At 39.6% G+C, this 22,014-nt stretch overlaps 1 protein-coding gene across 2 annotated transcripts; it reads left to right on the plus strand.

Moving 5' to 3' along the window:
* Positions 1 to 2,469: 2,469 nt before the first annotated feature.
* Positions 2,470 to 18,312, plus strand: pi4k2b (phosphatidylinositol 4-kinase type 2 beta). 2 transcript variants are annotated; one of them, XM_033624317.2, is made up of 11 exons: positions 2,470 to 3,026; positions 9,647 to 9,798; positions 10,405 to 10,485; positions 10,934 to 11,053; positions 11,282 to 11,413; positions 12,195 to 12,348; positions 13,071 to 13,141; positions 13,571 to 13,673; positions 14,909 to 15,042; positions 15,192 to 15,251; positions 16,954 to 18,312. In XM_033624317.2, the coding sequence occupies exons 1-11, from the start codon at positions 2,678 to 2,680 to the stop codon at positions 17,125 to 17,127; spliced, it is 1,530 nt and encodes a 509-aa protein (XP_033480208.1). In that variant the 5' UTR covers positions 2,470 to 2,677; the 3' UTR covers positions 17,128 to 18,312. The 2 variants fall into 2 exon arrangements, with proteins under 2 accessions (XP_033480208.1, XP_078022467.1); XM_078166341.1 differs by lacking the exon at positions 2,470 to 3,026 and adding an exon at positions 9,023 to 9,190.
* The last annotated feature ends 3,702 nt before the right edge of the window (positions 18,313 to 22,014 follow it).

Below are 22,014 nucleotides of genomic sequence, written 5' to 3' on the forward strand. Positions count from 1 at the left end.
TGGTGGCTGCACCAGGCCTATTTGTGGTTACAATCAGAGAGATTCTGTAGGCAGCCTCAGAATCAGGCCTCTGGTGACACTTAATGAAGAACAGATAAATTAAGGAGAATCATTTTACATCAAAGACAAAAAAAGAATGAATGAAGTATGTTTCTATTGAGTCTTTTTGCATGTGGACTCAACACTTTGCCATAACCTCCATTTCTGTGTCACTGTCGACATCTAGTGGCCATAAAAGTTACTGCTACTTCTCAAAAGAAGGAAAGCAGTGACTTGAATGAAAAGACAGCGAGGGCATCAATATGGGCCTACTTGCATTTTACAGAGTGTCTTTAACATTTTGAAGTGTGACGATGATTTAAATTTCAAAATACCAGTGTTGTTTGTGTGATATTAAAGTTTAACCCACATCAAGTGAAAAAAAATCTGCTCACTACTCTAAAGGGGAATTACACACACTTTCAAAATTCATACATGTTATTTCTATAGTGTAAGACAGTCTTTAAATATTATTAAAAAAAGTTATAAAATATTAATAATAAACAGCTCTCTTCCAAATCCCCAAACTAGACGGCTAAAACTCAGATTTCGATGATGGATTGGGAAAATAACTGGGAAATATAGATGACACTGAGAGCATCAGTTTTCTGTTCTGGCTCCCATTTACAGATTGATTTCGGGGGATACAGGAGACCCTTCGATATTTATGTCATGTGCATGTATGTACATTTACACCCCCCCCCCCCCCCCCAAAAAAAAAAAACCCTAAATTTCCTGCATTCTTAAGTAGCAAAGGGCTTTTATTTTGATGAAATTTCCACCACAAATTGATGCATAAAAGTTTACTTGAATGCAGATGCAAGAAGTTGAATGTTAAATGCTCAAAATTTCCTGTCCCCCTGTCCTCCCCAATTTTGAAACAAAACCTAGCGTCATTGCTTATGGAACAACTCCAAACTTTATACTTGGTGATATCACAAGCTTGAGACTTAGACTTCTGAGACTTACCTCTCTGGTTTCTGGCTTTGAGAGACAGTCAGTGTTAACAATATTGATTTAATTTTCCTAGGCCACAGGAATACCATTGGAAATTGTAATTTTTGTGGTATTCCCTTTCAAATTTAGTCCACACCAGGTTAAAAAAAATAAAAAGTCTGCCCACTATTCTAAATCATTTCTATCTATGTTAAGATTTGTGAAATGAATGAAACATGAAAAGTTTAATTGGAGCCTCTGAGCTGCTTAATTGTAGACTAACAGGTTGATTGAGTGTAATTAGATGACATTACTGTAGCTTTATAAATGAAGCTTTATTTGGGTCTTGCCCATTGTGTACAGTGTAACGTTCCCTTGCAAACAAGCGACAGAGGCAGAGAGAGAAAGAGCAAAGGAAAGAAAGTGTTTCTGTGCAAAGCGTTCTTCAAATCAGACCAACAGGTGAACCCATAGTCTTTTGTTGATGTTAAAAGTACTTGTTCTGGAGTGTAAAGCTAATATCTGGCTAATACCTCCCATTTGCTATCATCTTACCATGTGACATTGGTGATTTCAATGGTAAATCAAATATTTTGCCTAACTGTTTTTAACGAGTGCAAATTTCACAAAGAAATTGCTAAGGTTTAAAACAGGGGTAGGCAACCTACGGCTCCGGAGCTGCATGTGGCTCATTAGCCCTTCTCCAATGGCTCCCTGTGGCTTTGACAAAAAATGAAACGGTTGTGAATAACAATTACTGTTTAACATTTTAATTTTCATTATCATTGTTGTTGGTCTGAAGTGATTATGACACTCTCCAGCTGTAAAACTGTTCAGCCTATACACCAAAGTAAAGAAAATGTTTTAACATTTCAACAACTACAATGTCTACAGCCTGGCGCCAAACTTCAGTAGCTGAGTTTAGTCTTGAGTCTAGCTTAACGATACATTCCAAATCCAAAAAAGGAAAAAGTCTGGGAGGAAAATACAGAATTAAATGGTGGTCAGATTTTTTTGCTTGTACAACCAGCACTGTAAAGTACCAAATAATCATAAATAGCATGGAGAATAATCATTTAGATCTACTAGTAATGTTGATGGGCTAATTTACACTAGATAGGATTTCTTACCCCCTTTATTATGAGACTTAAAATGTTTGGTGGCTCCAGAATTTATTTTATGTTAAGTTATGTTATGTTATTTTATTATTTAATTTTATTTATTTTATTTTATTTTATTTTGTTTTATTTTGTTTTGTCTATTTCATTTCATTTCATTTCATTTTATTTTGTTTTGTTTTATCTTATTTTGTTTTGTCTCTTTCATTTTATTTTATTTTGTTTGTTTTTTTTTGGGTTTTTTTTGTCTATTTTATTTCATTTCATTTCATTAGCAATGGTTGGTGACCCCTGGTTTAAAATTTCCGGAGTTCGGACTTGACAACGAGCGCTTGAAGGCAACTGTCCAACGGTGTTCTTTTGTTGCGCATGCGCAGTGCCCCAACTAGGAAGCAGCGCAGACGAGCTTGACGGATTATGTGGACATATCGGTGAGCGAAAGCAGCTGCTTTCGAATAATTTATTAGGGCTTCATATACTCGTGGAAACAATGGAGTCTGTTTAAAATGGACGGCTGACAGCTTAAAGGGAAGTCGGTGTAATTTAATGTACATGTAATTGTATGTATTAAAAACTGAGCAACAATGATGTCAGAATGCGACCCGACGGAGACCAGCGAGCCCGCGCTGGACACCGGAGCAACAGCGGTTTCTGCTTCGGAGTGTAACTTTCACTCGTCAGACCGTCCAGCGGTATTATTTGATAGGAACAGGATAGGTTTGGGACTTGCGGCGAACCCCGGAGCCGCCGTTCGTATCTCGGACTCTTGTGAAAGCGTCTTGACGGAGCTGGAGACTGACGGCTCCGGCGAAGAGGCGCTGTTGTTACCGTGCTTAGCAGGAAGCTCGTCGTCTCCGCGGGGCGCACGGGAGAAGCGTAGCAGGCGGAACAGACACAGTTCGTCGTCGGATAAAGACACCTTGGCCTCCCCAGGTAATTGTTTTGGATCGATGTCATCGAGATTGGATGAAAGGAAGTACACACACAGGCAGCTGAGTTACATCAGGCAGCCCACACTCAATGAGGATATGTGCTGAGGAACATACTGTATGTTTCTGTCGCATTTGGTTCAGTGGAAAATGACACAGTCTGATTACTGGGAGCTATTTAAATACCAGTGAATGCAACGTGGTTAAAGCTGTGATGTCATGCATGCCTTGTGGGGAGTGTTAACCGTTTCACTGAGTCCCTTCATGGTCCCCCAAGGGCCCCTGCAGGCAACCAAAACGTCGAATATTAATAAGATATATAGCAATAATTTGTAGTTGTTGCTCAGCAGAAAACTACTGAGTTCCTAAGCAAATAACTGCTGGGTTAATGTTAAGACTGTCCATACATTCATGTTGCATTGATTGCATTATAGGGTTGTATTTGCATAAAGATGTAGTCTGTACTTTATCTACCATCTGTGTATTTTCCAGTGAGCTGATGTAACAGCTGCATGTTATCATGTGGCTGATACGAGCTGGCACTTTCACCTGGTGACCTGGGCACTGCATAGAAGTCCAGCCACGAGTACAGTAAACAGTAACTACAAAATGGCCTCACCTTGAACACCCTTAAATCATATCATCATATCATTATTAAGAGATGTCGTATTAGATTTAGGTAATCGTAACATCATAAGTGTTGTCTTTTCCTGGTTTTAAAGGCTGCATTACAGTATGTTCTAGCTGTTTTATTATTCGCCTTTACTTCCTTAGTCATTACATCCACATTTCTGGTGATCGTCTATCAAAAATATCATTGTTTAAATATCTTGTGAAAGCCCAAATAATCAACTCTTCATTATTAACAATGAGGTAGTTGGTCCAAAATATTGTGATTTTTATTTTTTTCTCCATTTCACCCAGTATGATTTATCACTATTTAATTTATTTTTGTTTTTCTATGTTCATGTCAATTCAGATCAAGCAGATATGTTAAGGTTTCCAGGGAGCCTTACATATTCTCAGCAATGGATTTGTCTTGGATTATAAAAAGAAAAGGATGGTACAGTCAGTGGATAACAAAGAAAAGGTGATCTCGTCACCATGGAAGCGGCACATATCCTGACTTAACAACTAACTGGATTCAACACCACTCCCCCTCATACCGCCCACCATTTTTTCCCCTGCAACATAATTTTGGAGCATTCGCTTCCATTTATATTCACCATTGGTCTCTATTTCTCTGCGGAGATCTATTGTTCGACCCTGTTCTATCGGGGCCAGAAATCTAGGCCACAGGTAGCCACACTGAGCCTGAAATCACAGGTGTTAGTGTCCCATTTCCTCTGGCCTTTTACAATAATGATGTTCAGATCTGGAATCACAACACCATTTTAATTCGGTGCATCACAAATTAGGATCACACATAGGCCCAGTCCTGAGAGCCGTTGCACTGTGTCACTTTGTGTGATGTAAAATGTCACACCAATCTCCATTGCAAATTCTTGCAGTTACATCCTGCCATGCATATCTCACGGAACAGGACCATAAACCATGTGAGTCCTTCAAGCTGAAATTTACATTTATATTATCTGCCAAACTGCTGTTCCTACTGTCTCCTTTTCACCAGGGTCCATTGTCCAAGAGTACTCCCAGTGTGTAGGAAGAAATGGGAATGATCAGATTTAAAATGATGCAAAATACGTTAAATCTTGATTGGTACATTTGCATGCATAATGAAATATTTAATCATGTAACCATCTAAGCACAGGACAAAAGTGTTTGTCGTGACTTAGGTATAAAGTTGAGTGTAAAGTTGAAGTTGGCCACACATCTTAGCAGTAACCTTTTTCAGAGTGCAGCAGTGTTGCGACATGCGTGTGCACTGCAGGTCAGCGGGTCTCCAGAGCTCCGAGTGAGCTGCACTCCTGCTGTGAAAAACCTCTGTTGGGCCCATTAACTGTCCGAGGGCTCCGAGAGACAGACATTAAATATGCATAAGGCCTTTGTGCAAGCAAACCCACAGACAGACATGCAAACACTCTGTAGCTCAGTACAGTGCATGATGATGATGAAGAGGGAATTCGGGATAAAGGAAGTCTACACGTGTAGTTACTTTCGCTCAAGCTTTCTGTGGGGCGAAAATAATGGAGACAGAGAGAGACATTCCTGTCTGCTGCCTCCTGCAGTCACACTACACAATGATATTATCAGACTTTCATCAACAGTACAATCCAGTGCAAGTATACATCAATCATCGGGCAAGACAGCTCAATAAACACACTGCATCTATTGTTGGAAAATAAATGATGAAGACAAAATATTGTGTCAGCTCTGTCATACTCACAGACAAATAGTGTTGTAATTTAGAGCCACCCCACTTTCTCACAGTCTATATTTAAGTCTGTGTTGTCCATATTATTTCCATATTAAAGTCTTTTTAAAATACCAATCAGCTCCCTTTAGAGAACCAAAATGATACCTTCATGGCCACACTTCTTGTGGCATATTAGAAAGAAATTAGAACTTGCTAAATATTAATCAACCAGAAGACCTCCAGCTTCAGGGGGTTGCCATGAGCTGCAAGGGAATGGCCTGTCTCATAATAGGTAAATGGCAAAATGGTGTAACATATGCGTAAATCCAGAGGATCACACGTTACATGTCTTTCTAATATCAAGCATTTTCCATTTAGACCACAAGAATGCACAGCAATGACATACACACAGCATTGTGTGGACTGATCCAGGTATGTTGCATGAAGGCTAATTTTTTTGACCACATATTCCTCCAGATAAGGATCTAGGAGTTTGGAATACCACTCACGTAAACTGAATGTGTTATATGTAAGCTAGGGCTGAATGGTATGGAGAAAGAATATTCACACAATGAGATTTTTGATAAATAATCATCAGTAACGTGGATATAATGACAAAGTGGGTAAAGCCAAATAAAAGAACAGCTAGAGTAGTTTGGAAAGTCCTGAAAATTACATCACTTTACTGTACTGCAGCCTTTAAAACCAGGAGAATGAAAACACATATGATATTACAATATCCAAAATCTAAGATGATATCTAGTGTCACATTAAGGTATTGATATTTTATTTATTCTTTATGTAACCGGGAAGGTTCCACTGAGAAACAAGATCCCTGGTCAATATGGCAGTACATTAGGGACGGGAATAGCAAGCCAGTTACAATTGAGAACCAGTTCCAAATTGTCCCATCCATTAGAAATGTAGGTCTCCAAGCTTATCAGTTCCTTTTATCAATGCTTGCATGGTTTTCTGATGTTAAGCTCATGCGTTTACTCTGCTGGAAGCTTGCAACAAGGAGGAGTCATGGCAGAGAGGGAGAAGTGGTCGAAAACGTGGCTTTATTTCACAAGACAGATGACAACAGTGCTGCTTGTAAATGATTATTTCAACACCATGGGCTTAAATTCCAGGATTATGATGAATTTGATACTCTCCACACATGTGCCAATATTGTGAGCAGCACATCTGTTACCTAGGATAAATATCCAGTTATCATTACTAGCTCCATGCAGCTACACTGTGTTCAGACTCAGAGACAAGGAAACCTGTGTAGGCCTCCCTTTTCCACACAAAACTGATCACGTATCAATATAATCGTATCAATCCCCATCCCTGACAGTATATATTAGATGTATTGCGGAGCCTTACATACTGGTATATATAGTTTAATGAAAATTGGCCTCATCCAGAGGGCTGATTGTCAAGTCTTGAGGCAGTTTGCAAAAGGGTGATCAGACTTGCTGGTGATGTTTGCAGAAGTTAGACTTGCTCTTAAAATCATCAAGTGCTCTACTTTCAGGCTCCCTCTCAGGGCATGGGTTTAATAATTTCGCAGTACGAATTAGGCTTACAAAGTGCCAAATGGAGCACAAAACAGGAGTGCAGCCTTGCTTAATACATCAGTTTTGGTACCCTAGCACTACTTTGAGGTGCACCTCATGCACAGATGTTGAAAATATAAACAGCTTTAAAGGGAAATTTCGGTTTATTTCAACCAGTCTCCTATCGTCCTAAATTTGTTTCAAGTGACTAGTGACATAGAAATAATAGTTAGCATGTTAGCCGTTAGCCTAGATACAGCCGTAGCGTCAGACTTGTTAAAACGTAAGTGAACGGGCAACCTTCAAGTGCAAAGTTAGTCCACTAAACAAGCTTTTTTTTTCCACAAAGACCGCCTCATATCGTAAGGATAAATGTCAGAGAACATATAGAAAACGACATGTAGATGTGTTGTCTTACCTTACCGGTGTGCTGCCATGTTTCTTTATCCCTCTAGCTCTGCTTTCCAAAGCGCGGCCGAAATATCGCGAGAACAAGCAGCGATCTCATAGCGTGCCTGAACAAGCAACAACAGCTGGAAGGCAGAACCGGACAGTAACCTGAAAAGTTCATTCATTTATTTTATGAAAGATTTATAGAATAATGGCTGACTTTTTGCCAGACTTCGACTTTATGGAGGAGGAATTTGATTTTGCAGAGTTTGATGGCTGCCCTTATTTATTTGAGCCAGAATACACTGATGAAGAGCTTCGTGAAATTGAAGAACGGAGGAGGAGGAGAGAGAGAGGCGCAACAGGTAACGTTAGAGGACGAGAGAGGAGGAATGGCTGCTGCAAGGCTGCGTAGCTCAGGAGACTGGTGGTGTACCTGTGAATGCTGTGCCCCAGTGCCCACAGAAGAGGAATGCCTCTGTTGCAAGGAATGGGACCAGTTGCAGCCTTATTTTCAAGGTCTGGATGTGACCAAGGACGAGACACCTCCACCTGGAGTAACATTAGTATCCAGCTGGGCTTTATCTAGCGCTCGCGAGATATATTTCGGCTGCGCTTTGGAAAGCAGAGTTAGATGATAAACAAACATGGCACTACACCGGTAAGGTAAGACAACACGTTTACATGTCGTTTTCTATATGTTCTCTGACATTTATCCTAACGATACGAGGCGGTCTTTGTGGGAAAAAAAGCTTGTTAAGTGGACTAACTTTGCACTTGAAGGTTGCCCGTTCACTTACGTTTTAACAGGTCTGACGTTACGGCTGTATCTAGGCTAACGGCTAACATGCTAACTATTATTTCTATGTCACTAGTCATTTGAAACAAATTAAGGACGATAGGAGATGGGTTGAAATAAACCGAAATTTCCCTTTAAGCAGTATGTGGCTTTTAGAGTGAGATCTCAGTGAAGAATAAGCTTATGAAGGAACAAATCACCCAAAATGGGAACAAAAACACTGTGTGGACATCTTTTAGAGTCTCCCTGTGAAGTAAAAGAAATTGAAATTGACCCCAAACAGACAGATGATAGGACATTTTAATGTATTATTTGGTCAGTTCAAAGCGGGCCACATGGCGAGCAAAACCCTGACATGTATCTACTTTTTAGATAATCCAGGTCCCTGATGTAATTTTTGCATATCTCCATCCCTCTGTTCTCCCCTTCCTTCTTTTTAATTTGCTTCTCTCTCAGCCTCTCTTCAAGTGAATTAACTTCAAAGCTATCTTTGTTTCTCCTTATCTCTCTGTGACAAACGGCGTGTTAACTGTCCTGCCGTTCCTTTGTCCATTCTTTCCTCCTCCCTGTGTCTCTCCCTTCATCCCTCCCTGTATCCCACTGTGACTTTAGTGTGACTGATACAGAGCATATGGAGCCTTTCTGTCAGCTGACTGTGCTTTGAGGAGGAGGCAGTAGAACGTGTCGTGTCATATGATTGGGCCATCATCAAGGAATTATTAGCACCCAGTCCCCATCAGCCAGCAGTCACAGCCAGAGAATAATTTCAGATCTGCAGATCGTGGCCGAGTCACTCATTCAGCTCTGTCACCTCAGAGTGAGGTTTAAATCCACTGACCAACTGGACCTGTGTGTGGATATTAGTGTGCCTGTGTGGGTTTCATCACACAGACTTGCAGGTTTGGTGAAATAATATTCTGAATTGCCCTTATGTGTTAATGTGTGTGTGACAGACTGGCCACCTGTCCTGGTTGTACCCTGCCTCTCACCCAGTGTGTGCTGGGAACAGTTCCAGCCTCCCATGACCCTGAACAGGATAAGCGATTTAGAGAATGGATGGATGGCTCCGGTTGCCTCTCACATACTAATTGTGTGCATGATAGGACACAGGAGAATGGGTAATTAGAGGAGAAGCAAAATATTGACCTGTAGATAGGCTTACGGGCACAGAAATATAAATTATTTGGATGAAATTGTGAGAATTTTCTTTAAATTTTGTATAAATATTGATCTTACTGAAATAGTTTTGGGACTTTTTCAAATCTCAGTTCACGTTTAAACACTTTTTATAGAGCACTATTATCTTTTTACTTGAAATAGGTTTTGCAAAGAAAATATTTTTCAACATTATGCATCATTCATACAGCGATTAAAAGACATTTTTCATCATTCATGGCCTTTTTATGGCACAGGTTGCCATGGCTCTTACCTGATGATACTTGAGGTTCACGAAAATAAAGCATTAAACTGCTTGACATGAATTTAACACCATATTTTGAAAGTGGCATGATGATGCAGGAAATCGCTATTTTACTAGTCTGAAGTATTTATCTGAACTTTTTTCCCCACTCCAGGTAACAACAGTGGGGACTTCAACCATTTCCCTGATGATCCCGAGTTTGCAGATATCATCCAAAGGGCTGAACAAGCTATTGAGAATGGCGTCTTTCCAGAGAGGATTTCCCAGGGTTCCAGTGGGAGCTACTTTGTCAAAGACCCAAAAGGGGTGAGGACGGGATAGAGCAATGACACTGATAAATGAGCAGTGAAGGAGAGGAAGGACAATGGAGCGTGGACTAAAAATAGCTTTAAAACATTTTGAAAGCCTCGCGCATTAGGCTGTTTTATATTCGTTAGGAGATTTAAGAAAGCATAATATCTTCACTTTCCCCATCCAGATTTATCCTGCTAGTGTAGAAATTCTAGCTGGTGATTAAACGTGCTGGCTTTTTGATTTAGCTCCCTATAAGGTGGTTCTACATTACTTTTAAACAGCAGAGTATATCTGCTGAAAGAAGTGAACAGGAGGTGAGTTGGAAAGTTCACAGGAGGAATCCACTGTGGAGACTCGCTGAATAATGCAGCCAGCCACATCACATTAACAAGTTTAATGTACACCTCAGGGAAAAGATATTGATCTCCAACTTGTTAGCAGCATCTCTGTCACTTTACATTTGTTGCATTGTAACTTTACTTGTCTTGCATGCCGTTCTTTAATCTTGCTCTTTAAAGGTTCCGTTAAATTAAAAATTGCTAGTTATGTCCCTGTGTGTGCTGTGTTACCATTGCCCGCCATGTGCAACACTTTTGTCCTTCTTTTTTCCTTCTGCAGAAAATTATTGGTGTTTTCAAACCAAAGTCAGAGGAGCCTTACGGTCACCTGAACCCCAAATGGACCAAATATTTTCACAAGGTACGCTGTCATATGTTTTATCTGCATGTAAATAACTGTAGGAGTAAAAGTATGCGAAAATATGCGATATGCTATACCGTTATTTCCTTTTAATAAATAAACAGATATTTAAGTGTACTCCGTTCTGTGTTGCTGCAGCATGCTGCTAAAATACAACACATTGCTTACTGAATTGAAGAAAATGAAAGGAAATAATTTCCAGCATTCTGTTAATGAACAAACGGATTAAATATTGAACAGAACACAAAGGTACCAATTAACAAGAATGATAGTAACATTTTAATTTGCAGTTTTCTAATGATATTATGTTTCAAATAACTCAGAAAATCCCTGCAGCCTTTTGTGATGTGTTTATCGCACAAGTTTACATTGTGATGATGATTTTAAAAGGGATGTATTCCGCAGCAGCTTTCTCAAGCTTGCCTTTTCTCTTTTCCTTTCACACTAGCTGTGCTGTCCGTGTTGTTTTGGCCGAGGCTGCTTGTTGCCTAACCAGGGTTACCTCTCAGAGGCCGCTGCCTCACTGGTTGATACCAAGCTCGGCCTGGGAGTGGTGCCGAAAACAAAGGTGGGGCACTGACTGCATGCACGATATTGCACTGTAAAGTTCTTAAGTTTGCAACATGCTATTGGAGTTTAACTGAAATCTTTAAATGTACTGAAGAATATTAAGTGATCACCTGAACTGATCTGGATGTAGATGTGATTGTGTTCTAGCTGTAGCAGAAGCTATCCAGCAGTGGCCACAAGGTACAGCCAAACCAGTTGTAACTGAGCACCTTCCTTTTATAATCAGGTGGTGTATTTGGCCAGTGAGACGTTTCACTACAGTGCCATCGATAGAGCCAAATCCAGGGGGAAGAAGTACGCTTTAGAGAAAGTCCCCAAGGTGGGACGACGCTTCCACAGAGTGGGCCTGCCACCAAAGGTAAAAGAGAGTGGTAACTCTACATAGTGTAATGTCACCAACTTTTAGCTGTTATGTATGTAAAATACTTTGTAGCTGCGTTCTGAGAAGGGCTTTACAAATGACATTAACTAGAACTAATAACAATTTAATACGAACATATTTACACAGTTTCTGTTAATGGTTTTATTTCACATACACATGGTTCGCTGTCTCATCATGATGAACTGAAAGGTTTGTGTGGTCTCAGTGAGTGGAGGGCTCAGAATAGCTTCTGATGCAGTCCTGGTGGAGGACAGTGAAAGGAATCGTGTCACACTCTCCGTTCCCTGAAAAAACAGGTTTATTCAAATAAATAGGTCAGAGGAAGCATAAATGTCATCTCTGCTTCACACTGTGTTCTTTTTTCAGGGTCCTTCAAACAGTGCTTGTGTATTCTTATCTCTTTTGTCGTGTGCTGTACTCACACCCAGCGCCAATTTTAGCATTTCTTCAAAAACATGTACAGCAACGTTTTACACCTCCTTGTTTCTCATCTCAGACAGCCTCAGTGACGATCTATAGCTGTGTAAATGTTAGACGCTGTGAAAAGGTGGCTGAAAGAATGTGTTCAGGAAGTAGTATGAGGAAGTTGGCTTTGTGTTTCTACTGTCATGCACTGCTGACATTTCGGCCTGTTGACATCACAGTTTTACATGTTACATCATTGCACCCAACCGCTTTTATTGCCATCTCAACAAGTTGAGTTTCACAACACGCTGTTTTTAATGTGTATGTGATGGCGGTGTGTGTTTGTTTCCAGGTGGGCTCGTTTCAGCTGTTTGTGGAGGGTTACCGCGAGGCAGATTACTGGCTGCGGCGCTTCGAGGCAGAGCCTCTGCCAGAGAACATCAGGAAGCAGCTGCAGTCACAGTTTGAGCGGCTGGTAGTGTTGGACTACGTCATCAGAAACACAGGTGAGGGGGTTTCTGTGTTGACATTTGAACACAGTGTTTACTAAACTTCAATACAGCATTGCATAACAGTCCATCTCTCCAAATTTGTTACGTTCCTGTTCCTAAAATGTTGGCAGTTTTACCTGCATTCACTGATTTTGGTGATATTGAACATGAACAAATTTCATTTCTCTGGTTCTGTGGAAAAGAAGGAGTAACTGGGGGAGTTGCAGAGTAAACAGTAGTCTGTGTTGAATTAGGCATGTATCTGATCCACACTCAGCACCACAGTAGCACAGCAACAGAGGCTTGTAGGGAGTGGAGGAAACAAAATCCTAAATGTAAAGTTTGTGCACAAATACTTTTTGTGGATTTTACTGATGCCGAATTGACAAGAATACTGTCAACATATGATGCCTCTTATCTTGTTTTATTGTTATTTATTGTTATTTTTTTTGCGGATATGAAGGGTCTTGTTAATGTGTAATATTTCTTCAGGAGAGTTTGGCATATTTTCCACAAGGAGCAGGATGGGGAAATAATCTCAAAAGGAATCTAGTTGTAGTCTTACAAATAGTGACCCTGCAAGATCCCCAGTCTTTGCAAAATCTTAGTGTGTGACTACAGAGGGTGTCAGTATTTAGTTTTTAAAAGTCCTTTCAAAGTTTTTTATTAAGTCTGCTATTGTTTGTCAGGCATTACTTTACACTCCCCCCTCATTCTCTCTTTGCCGTCCTCCTCAGATCGAGGAAATGATAACTGGTTGATCAAGTATGAGAAGCCAGGAGAAGAAGGAGAAGAGGAGGGACAAAAGGTGAGTTTAAATCAGCATGCACTGAGGGTGTGTTCAGACTAATTATAGAGTAAATTCCGACACTGCTTCATGGATGTGAACTGCTGGAATGCTGATACATTTTCACACAAAAACAGTTTGAACAAAGACGTGCACTTGATGCTCTTTCACTCATTCACACACAGGGGCCCACATAGACAGACAATAGCTCTGATATTGCAGGTCTGGAACAAACTGGTACCCCAGTGACTATGTTGATTACACTAACCTGAACACTGTCTGACTCCCCTTCATCAATCATTGTTTGCCATGCTTTGATAAAGGAGCAAAGGCTGTCATCTATCTGTCTAATTAATCAGGCCTTTGGATTGTGATCAGTGGTCATTTGCCATAAATCACTCACTCAGTTGTTGATGATGACGTCTCTGATCCTCTTTCCCCTCCCTGTAGGATGCAGAGTGGCCAGAGAATAGTTCCGACTCCTGCATGAAGATCGCAGCAATCGACAACGGCTTGGCCTTCCCCTTTAAACACCCGGACGAATGGAGAGCCTGTATGTTGGTCTCTTTTCTCCCTCACCTCTCTTCATACATGTTCTGTCTTTGCTCCTCACTGTTTGTGTCAACACCTTGTCCTTACTAATAATGGTGTAAACAGTGGTTGTTGAATTTGACCCTGGATTAATTACTTTTTTGTCCGTTAGTCCATAAAATGCCAAAAAATGCACAGCACAATCATACTATATATTTAGTTAAAATACGGTGACAATAGCACTAATAGTAATATTTTTTAATTATGTGAAACACAAGAAAACTTTTAAATTTTAGATTATTTTTGTTAGTTTTATTATTTTAAAGTTGTTCTCAGTCAGGCCTGTGAAAGTCATTATCAGTTAAAGGAATAGTTTGAAGTGAGGTTGCAAAGACTAATCAAGAAGTTGTCAACTATTACGTTAATCGCAAATTAGTTTGATTATCAGTAAATTGGTTTGAGTCATTTAAGATAAAAGCCAAAATGCAACTTTTTAAATCTGAATATTTTCTGGTTTCTTTACTTTTCTATGACAATAAACTGACTATCTTTTAGTTGTGGACAAAACTAGACATTTCAGGACATCAACTTGAGCTTCAGGAAACACTGATGATTTTATAGACCAAACAACTAATGGATTAATCAAGAGAATAATCACCAGATTAATCGACAGTAAAATTAATCTTTAGTTGCAGTCTAGTTTAAATTGTGTGGAAATTCACTTATTCGCTTTTGAGCCGAGATTAATGCCACCCATCTGTGCTCTACACGTTTAACTAGAACCAGCAGACAGCTGCTAGCTTAGCTTAGCATTAAGACTGGAAACAGGAGGAAACAGATAGCCTGACCCTACAGCATTTTGGTGTTTGTAAGGGTTAAATAAACACGACTTAACATGTTGTTAGTGAGCTTTAGTCTTTGTGTATAGATACCAGCTGCTTGCTGTAGCTTCATGTTTACTTTACAGACATCTGAGTTCTCTGCAAGATCATGAATATTTTTGATTCATTAGTTTTTGCCACAATAGTCTTGCTAGATCCATTTTTGAGAGTGTCCTGGTGAAAAGAAATTGAAGGACATGTTACAATATTTAAGAACCACCGCAGACACAGTGTCATATAGCTAGACAGTTCAGACTCTTCAACTAGTTCTGCACTTGTGAAAAAGGGAGACTTTGGCTGTAGTGGCAGGTAAAGGCTGTTTGATGTCATACAGTGTTTGGTGGTGACAAAGTGTACTGTTGCCTCCTTCTGTTAGACCCGTTCCACTGGGCATGGCTCCCCCAGGCTAAGGTGGCCTTCTCCCAGGAGACCAGAGACCTGGTGCTGTCCCGCCTCTCTGACATGAACTTTGTCCAGGACCTCTGTGAGGACCTCTATGAGATGTTCAAGGTACACGCCGCCATACAGTTCTTCTCCTCTCCCGTTTTCTCTGCTCATACACATTAAAATGACACGGGCAGCTGTCTGTCAGCACAGTAACATACTAACTTTTTATTGTAGTTACACCTGCTAACAGGAGTTGTTGTTTTTCTCTTCAGACAGATAAAGGCTTTGATAAAACCATGTTTGAGAGACAGATGTCTGTCATGAGGGGACAGGTGAGTTGCCTTTTTTAAAGTATTTTTGACTCTGTTTTTCCTATCAGCCTCTCTGCCTTTTTAGTCCATCTCCTTTGTGTCCTCTGTTTTGTTCCTTCCTTTTATATCCTACCTTGCTTGCCTCTCTTTCTCTCCTGTGCCCTACTTTCAGTCACTTTTGTTGTTTGCTCTGTAACATGCCACCACCCATCTTGACCTAATTCCTCACCCTCCACCCTCTAATGCCCTGCCTCTTTTTTCTTGTCTGTCTATTCTGTTCCTCACCTCCACCCCTGCTTTTCCCTTTACCTCTTTGGATAAATGACCACTGAGTGTGACATGGCATAATGATTACAGTGCGTAAAGGAAGATAACAGAAGACAGTAACTTCTTTAAAGCACGTCTCTTTTTTGATGTATTAACTGTGCCTAGTGTTCTGCTTAGGCTACATCAGGCTATTCATTTACAAATGTAATTGGGCTGGATTTTAAAACCAGGTAATGTAGATGGTCAGACATTTTCAGCAGCCTATTCAAAACCTTTTTTAGCTCTTTTTAATGACAAATTTTAAACAAATGCAAATTAATGTAGTAGGAAAAAAACAATGGTTATCATTTCACTTTATAAATAAAAAAAAAAAAAAATTTTTGGTCACATATCTGACCCAGGCACATTACAAAGTGCGGACACCGATTAAGAAATAGCCATCAATGCTCAGAACCATAACAAGCGGCTACAACAGTAACCAATGACAAACTCAATCTCTTTCTACCAGTATCTCCCTCCTCCCACACACACACCTCGCCTCATGACGTTTTCCATCGAGGTCAAGGAAAGGTGTTCAGGAAAAGACATAGGGTGTATTGTTTGACTTTTCAACCACAGCTCAGATGTTGTGAAAAGCTTCTAAGCTTGGTCAGAGCTGCATCACATGAGAAAACGATCTGTGAATATGATTGACAGTGTTGCTACCTGATCTGTACATCTTATCTGATTCACACGGGGCTTGTGTAACTCAACAGAGATAAGATGGAGGCAAGATGGCTCACTCATTAGCTACTTCCACAAACTATATGTAGTTTACATATTTTGTCATACTGATATATCGTATTTATGTAAACTGGGCCAGTCGGAAGTTGCTTCTGGGCCTGATGTGGTCCGCAGGCCACCACTTTAATAGGCCTCAGCTACAAGATGCTGTCTTCTATTTCCATTTGAGTTGAAACAATAAATCAATTTGACAGGAAATTATCGAAGTTGTTTTCAACAGAGTAGATTAGACTAACATAATCCATGTTGCTTCAGATTTTGGAAGTGTTTAGAGATGCCCTCCATTAAAGTTAAGCCTACCCCAGTTCAGACAGCAGAGTTTCCAGTTTCCCTCATCTGAGTCTGGGTCTGACTGAGGCTCAAACATGTGTGGCTGAATCTCTTTGATCTTTCCTCTAATGCTAACGCTAGCCATCTTTAATGCGCACTGCTCTTTCAATGGTCAATGGAGAGAAGATCTGCTTCCAGCCCCTTTTTTATGAGTTTTTTTTTTTTTAAATTTTTATGTCGGAAAACCATGTTAAACAAAATATTAGTCATACCAGAGTATTTTCACATACTTTAATATGTGTCTGGAGGGGGACTTTAACCTCACAGACACTCAAATAAAATACAAGTACACCAGAAACATGGTTTCTGTTTGTCACACATTATGAAACCTGTTCATCACCAGGTGCTGAACCTGACCCAAGCGCTGAAGGACGGTAAGAGCCCCATCCAGCTGGTGCAGATGCCCCGGGTGGTAGTGGAGCGCAGTCGCTCAGGCGGCCAGGGACGCGTGGTCACACTTGGCAACGCCTTCACACAAACCTTCCACTGCAAGCGCCCCTTTTTCTCCTCTTGGTAGTCAGAGACGAGCGAGGAGGTCAGCTGAGGAGAGGCTTCTGCAACAGCTCTTTTTTTTGTCCTGAAGTCAGGAAGCAAGGGAGAGGATGTGAATATCGCACTGGAGACTGCTCATATTTCTTTGGCAAGAGAAGAAATGAAGACACAGATGATAGAAAGTAAGATGAAGAAACTTGGCTGCGGCCCATTCCTCATTTTGTAAAGAGAGCTCAGAGAAGCATGGGAGCTGGAGAGATTGGCATCCCAGTGTCTCCTAGAGACCTTGGGGCTGTTTGTGGTTACCATGGCGACTTGATTGGATAATCGGCTTTTCCACAGAGGTGGGCTTTGTTTATTGTTAGGAGGCAGAAAGGATTTTTTTTTTCTACCCACCCAAAGTACCTACTGAAGTCTCTTGCAGGGTCTCTTGGTGGGGCTAATGGCCAAAGAAGAAGTACTTAGAAACCACAAACAGATCTGTGGTCCAGTATGTTTGGGAATCTTAAGGACTGGTTTCACAGATCTCTCCAGAAAGTGATTTTTAAAAATCTGGGGCAGGTCTGGGATAAAGTCCCAAACTATTTGCTTTGCCTTGTAGGATTACTTGTTAAAATATAGATGTGCACTCGCACTGCTGGAAGTGTTTGACTGGTTGTACAGAACTGGGTCAGACTGCTCTTTTAGCCAGTGTTAGTTTTCAAAACCACAAACCCAGTATCTTCAACTCTCACTACTGCCAAAATCTGTTTGTGGAAGGAATCTTTAAGAGGCTCAATAAAATGAGTATTGTTGAAACTTGAATATGAAATTTGGGGAAAGAGGACTAGTAATAAACACATTGCTTGAATGTAATCTGTTTACGGTTTCTATACAGATTCTTGCTCCGAAACATTTCAATACGAGTGAATGCTGTCAAAATTACTTTGTTTTTTTCGTAACAATGAATGTATTTGTTATTTGACATGTATTTAATTGCTGGCAAGCAGCTTTCTCTTGAACCTCGTGGCATGGCGGATGGCACCTCGTCCCTGCCCTTTATATTACGTTATATGAAGAGGAAAAAGAAAACTGAGGACAATATTTCACACTTGCTCGATGCCGTTGTGTTTTCTTATGTATGCATCTTGAAATTTTTATTCCAACTCAATGATTGTATGAGAAAAGTTGTATATTTAACAAATGAAAAATAAAATTTGGGAAATTTGAATCTTTGTTTTGTTTCACAGAAAAATCATCATTGATGGTGTAAAGATTCAGATAAAGATGAACAGGTACCAGCCTGCTTTTTGGCTAACTGCTAAGAGAAACAGCATGATATAGAAAATATTGTTGCAACTGTGAACATTTACTGTCTCTAAACACTTGACAAATGTGTGTTCAGCAGAGCCAGGGTGAGACAGTTCCCACACACCTGTGACAGGACCAATAAACCTGTGGACTTAATGATTAACTTATGACGGGAACAGAAACAGCTGAAGTCAAAGTGAGCTATTAATAACTGTTTAATCCAAACGCAGACTAACCAGCCTGTTTCTTCTTTTCTATTATACTGTCTTTGTTTAAAAACAAAACTATTTGAATTCTTTACTAAGCTCATTTATGTGGCATTTGAATTTACAGTGTATATCCATAAAACTGAGAGAAGAGAGAACACACTTCACATGAGGTAATTATAATGAACTATCATTCTGCAGTGCACTGTGGGTCTTTTCTGTTGGTTGCACTGTGAGGATCAGTGTTTTTAAGCCTTAACTTGCTGTTCATCCAAGGCTGAAACTAACAGCTGTTTTCAGACTTATTTATCTGTCTCATATTTTTGATCCATTTAGAAAAATTGTCGTCTATACTGGTGGTTCGCAACTGGCCCAGCCATGAGGTCCAGATTTCTCCTCAGTCAATAGTCTAAGGTCCACACTGTGTAATACATTCGGTGTCATACTTGGGTTTGACCATGTCATCAAGCTAGTTTGCTGTTTCTGTCAAGTAACTGTTGGTTAATCACTCACTCTACAGCAGGTAATGGTATTTAAAAATAAAAGGTCTGTGCTGGAAATCCACTGAACTAAAAAATAAAGAGTGTTTTTTCATAAACTTGACACATCTGCAGGTCACTTGCAGTCCATTCAGAAAGGACCTGTGATCCACTCTTGGATAATAACGCACCATTTGGGAACCACTAGTCTATACAATAAATACAGAAAAAAAAAAAAAAAAAATGCCCATCACAATATCTCAGACCCCAAACAAATTTTACAGAATCAGGCATCATAGAAACTGAATATTGTCATTATAATGATGTATGGTGAATACACTCTTCTTATTATTCATATGTTGCAGAGACTGCATTAGACTGGAAAAATCTATCAAAAAAACTCTTAAACAGCAGTTCACATGGCAAATTTAAATTTGTGTGTATGGTATTTACCAAGCAGGATCTCGAGGTCTATCAAAAAAAAAAAAAATCAATGAATTAACATTGCTTTCAAAATAAACAATAACATCTTTGGGATTGATTTTTTACAGATTGACCAGTATTCCTTAAAATATATATTTCCAAGTTTGTCTAAAAAAAAAAGCAAATGTGTCAGTGTTTCAGGTTCATTATTGCAAAATGTGCATTTTTCATTCAAGTCAGCCAATCTTAACACTATATTAACTATATTAGCAGGGCTGGGAATATTATCACGATACTTGAACCACAACACAATATTATTGTGATTTAAAGTATGTATATGTGTATAATATATTGCAATTTATTACCCTTATTCAACTATGTCCCCAAGGAAAACTTTGTCAGCATTTGTTTTATCTAATAAGATAAAGTATCAGTCTGTTCATCTCAATTCAGCCATTTTTTGCAGCAAAATGTATTTAGTGAACTGAAAAAGCAATTGATTATATTATTCTAGCAGGCTACCTAAAGTTTAATTTGTCATATTAATAATTTATATAATCAAAAATACAATGCATGAGACTGTGTGATGACACAGTATTGCCACACAAAAATATTGCAATGTTATGCTATATTGATTTTTTTCCCCCAAACTCTATGAATTAGAAAGGTAGAGGTTGTGTAAAATTTTGAAATGTGTTCTGGAAGTCACAAATATTTGACATTGAACAAATTGAACGATTTCCCTCTTGGATAGAAAAACATTGCCTATATGTTTATTAGTACATTTTGAATTCTTATTATCTTTTCCTGTCATGAGTAACACGGGTTCTATTCTGAGAGCATTTCATAAGACATAATATTTTTATTTAACTGGCATAAACCTGTGGAGATGGCCTCAGCCACAGATTTAAATTCTCTGTAAGTCAGAATAAGATTTCACATTAAGTACCTAAGTAACAAAGGTTATATTTATATATTTTTATCTGTCCAACTTTGCATGAACATATGTCTGTTTTTACTAGTGATACTGCAGTTGTTCCATAAAAGTCACGTACAAAGCATAATTCCCATGCAATGAGTGCCTGCTGATAGAATTCTGATAATTAAAGAGGTAGTTTGGTGATGCTGTAATTGACTCATAGATATTCAGTTAACAATAAAACTGAGTGAGGCAACAATGCCTCACATTTTAGACACTCAAACTACTCAATGTTCAGCAATTTGTCTTGAAAATTTAGTTCAGCACTGATCAACAAATTGATAAATTGTGTAATTGTTCCAGGATTCAGGGGACATTAGCCTTCCTACACTGCACCATTTAGCATAGTTTATATACATGGTTATGGAAACATCCTGGTAATCAATAACCTTAGAGAAAGTATTGATACTAAAACCTTGAACAGACACCATCACTGCATAGCTGTTTCTTACATGCAGTGGAAGGATGCTCAGTCTCACAGTTCATGCTGCAGGTTAGACTGATGATATTTTAATGCCTGCATTTGAATGCATTGATGAGCAGATGTTGTCATGTGGACACAAACATGTGCATAATTTAACTGCCCTCATTAAAATATCTCTACATGCATGTGCAAACAAAACACGTGCACCAACACGCACCCACACACTCCCTCCACGGTACGCCCCCCTCTACCATGTCACTGGTAGAAGTGTCACCACACGCTCATCCGTTTAGATAAAGGTGACACCCACACACACTGACTGAGGCGCAGCACACATCTGGAGAGGAAATATAATATGAAAACGTGTTGCAATACCATCAGTGTGCATGTGTCAGCTGCAGCAAGATGTAGGGGGACACAAAGCTTAACACTGCCATCATGTGGAATACATCCCCTGTGCTGAACTTAAAGGCACTGTTTGTGATCTCTTGATGTTCAAAATGCAGTTTTTGGAGCGAGCTATCACTTTAAAATTGCCTGCCGGACTTCTAAAAACATTGACTAAACTGCTTGATACATCACTTATATTTTGAGTAAAACTGGCCTGTATTTTGAGTTATGGTTGCAGTATAGTGCAGTTTAATTACGGCACTTTAATTCATTTAACAATTGGTGATTTGCAGACACAAGCAGGAGGTACGCGCTGACAACACAATCAGCCTTTATCCCTGCACACATTTTGACTCCTCATAAAAAACCCAGGGTTGACTAATAACATTAATGATTGTATTCAGGTGCCCCAGCATGTACAATACCAGGACACTGAAAATGGAAGCAGCTAAATGTGATTCAGCCATTATAAACTGGATTATTTTTGTCATTGCTTTTCCAACTTACATTGTACTGTAACACATACTAAAAGCACCAGATATATAAAATGCAGCTGTAGCACAGATTGCCTGCAGGCTGTAACACTGGACACTTGCCTGTCAACCCAATAACGAGAATAAATGTTGGCATTACCTTTTAGTTTAGGCACAAAAACACTTTGTTATGGTTAGTAGAAGATCATGTTTTGGCTTAAAATGCCCTCTTTTGGTGGCACAGTCCC

Source organism: Epinephelus lanceolatus, chromosome 3 (genome assembly GCF_041903045.1).
Source record: "Epinephelus lanceolatus isolate andai-2023 chromosome 3, ASM4190304v1, whole genome shotgun sequence".
Lineage (NCBI taxonomy): Eukaryota > Metazoa > Chordata > Actinopteri > Perciformes > Serranidae > Epinephelus > Epinephelus lanceolatus.

Excerpts from the sequence above, each read along its gene's own strand:
- pi4k2b (XM_033624317.2), top strand. The coding sequence starts at position 2,678 with ATGATGTCAGAATGCGACCCGACGGAGACCAGCGAGCCCGCGCTGGAC. Across the intron at positions 11,054-11,281 it reads GAGTGGTGCCGAAAACAAAG|GTGGTGTATTTGGCCAGTGA; the intron begins GTGGGGCACTGA and ends TTTTATAATCAG. Across the intron at positions 15,043-15,191 it reads ACCTCTATGAGATGTTCAAG|ACAGATAAAGGCTTTGATAA; the intron begins GTACACGCCGCC and ends TTTTCTCTTCAG.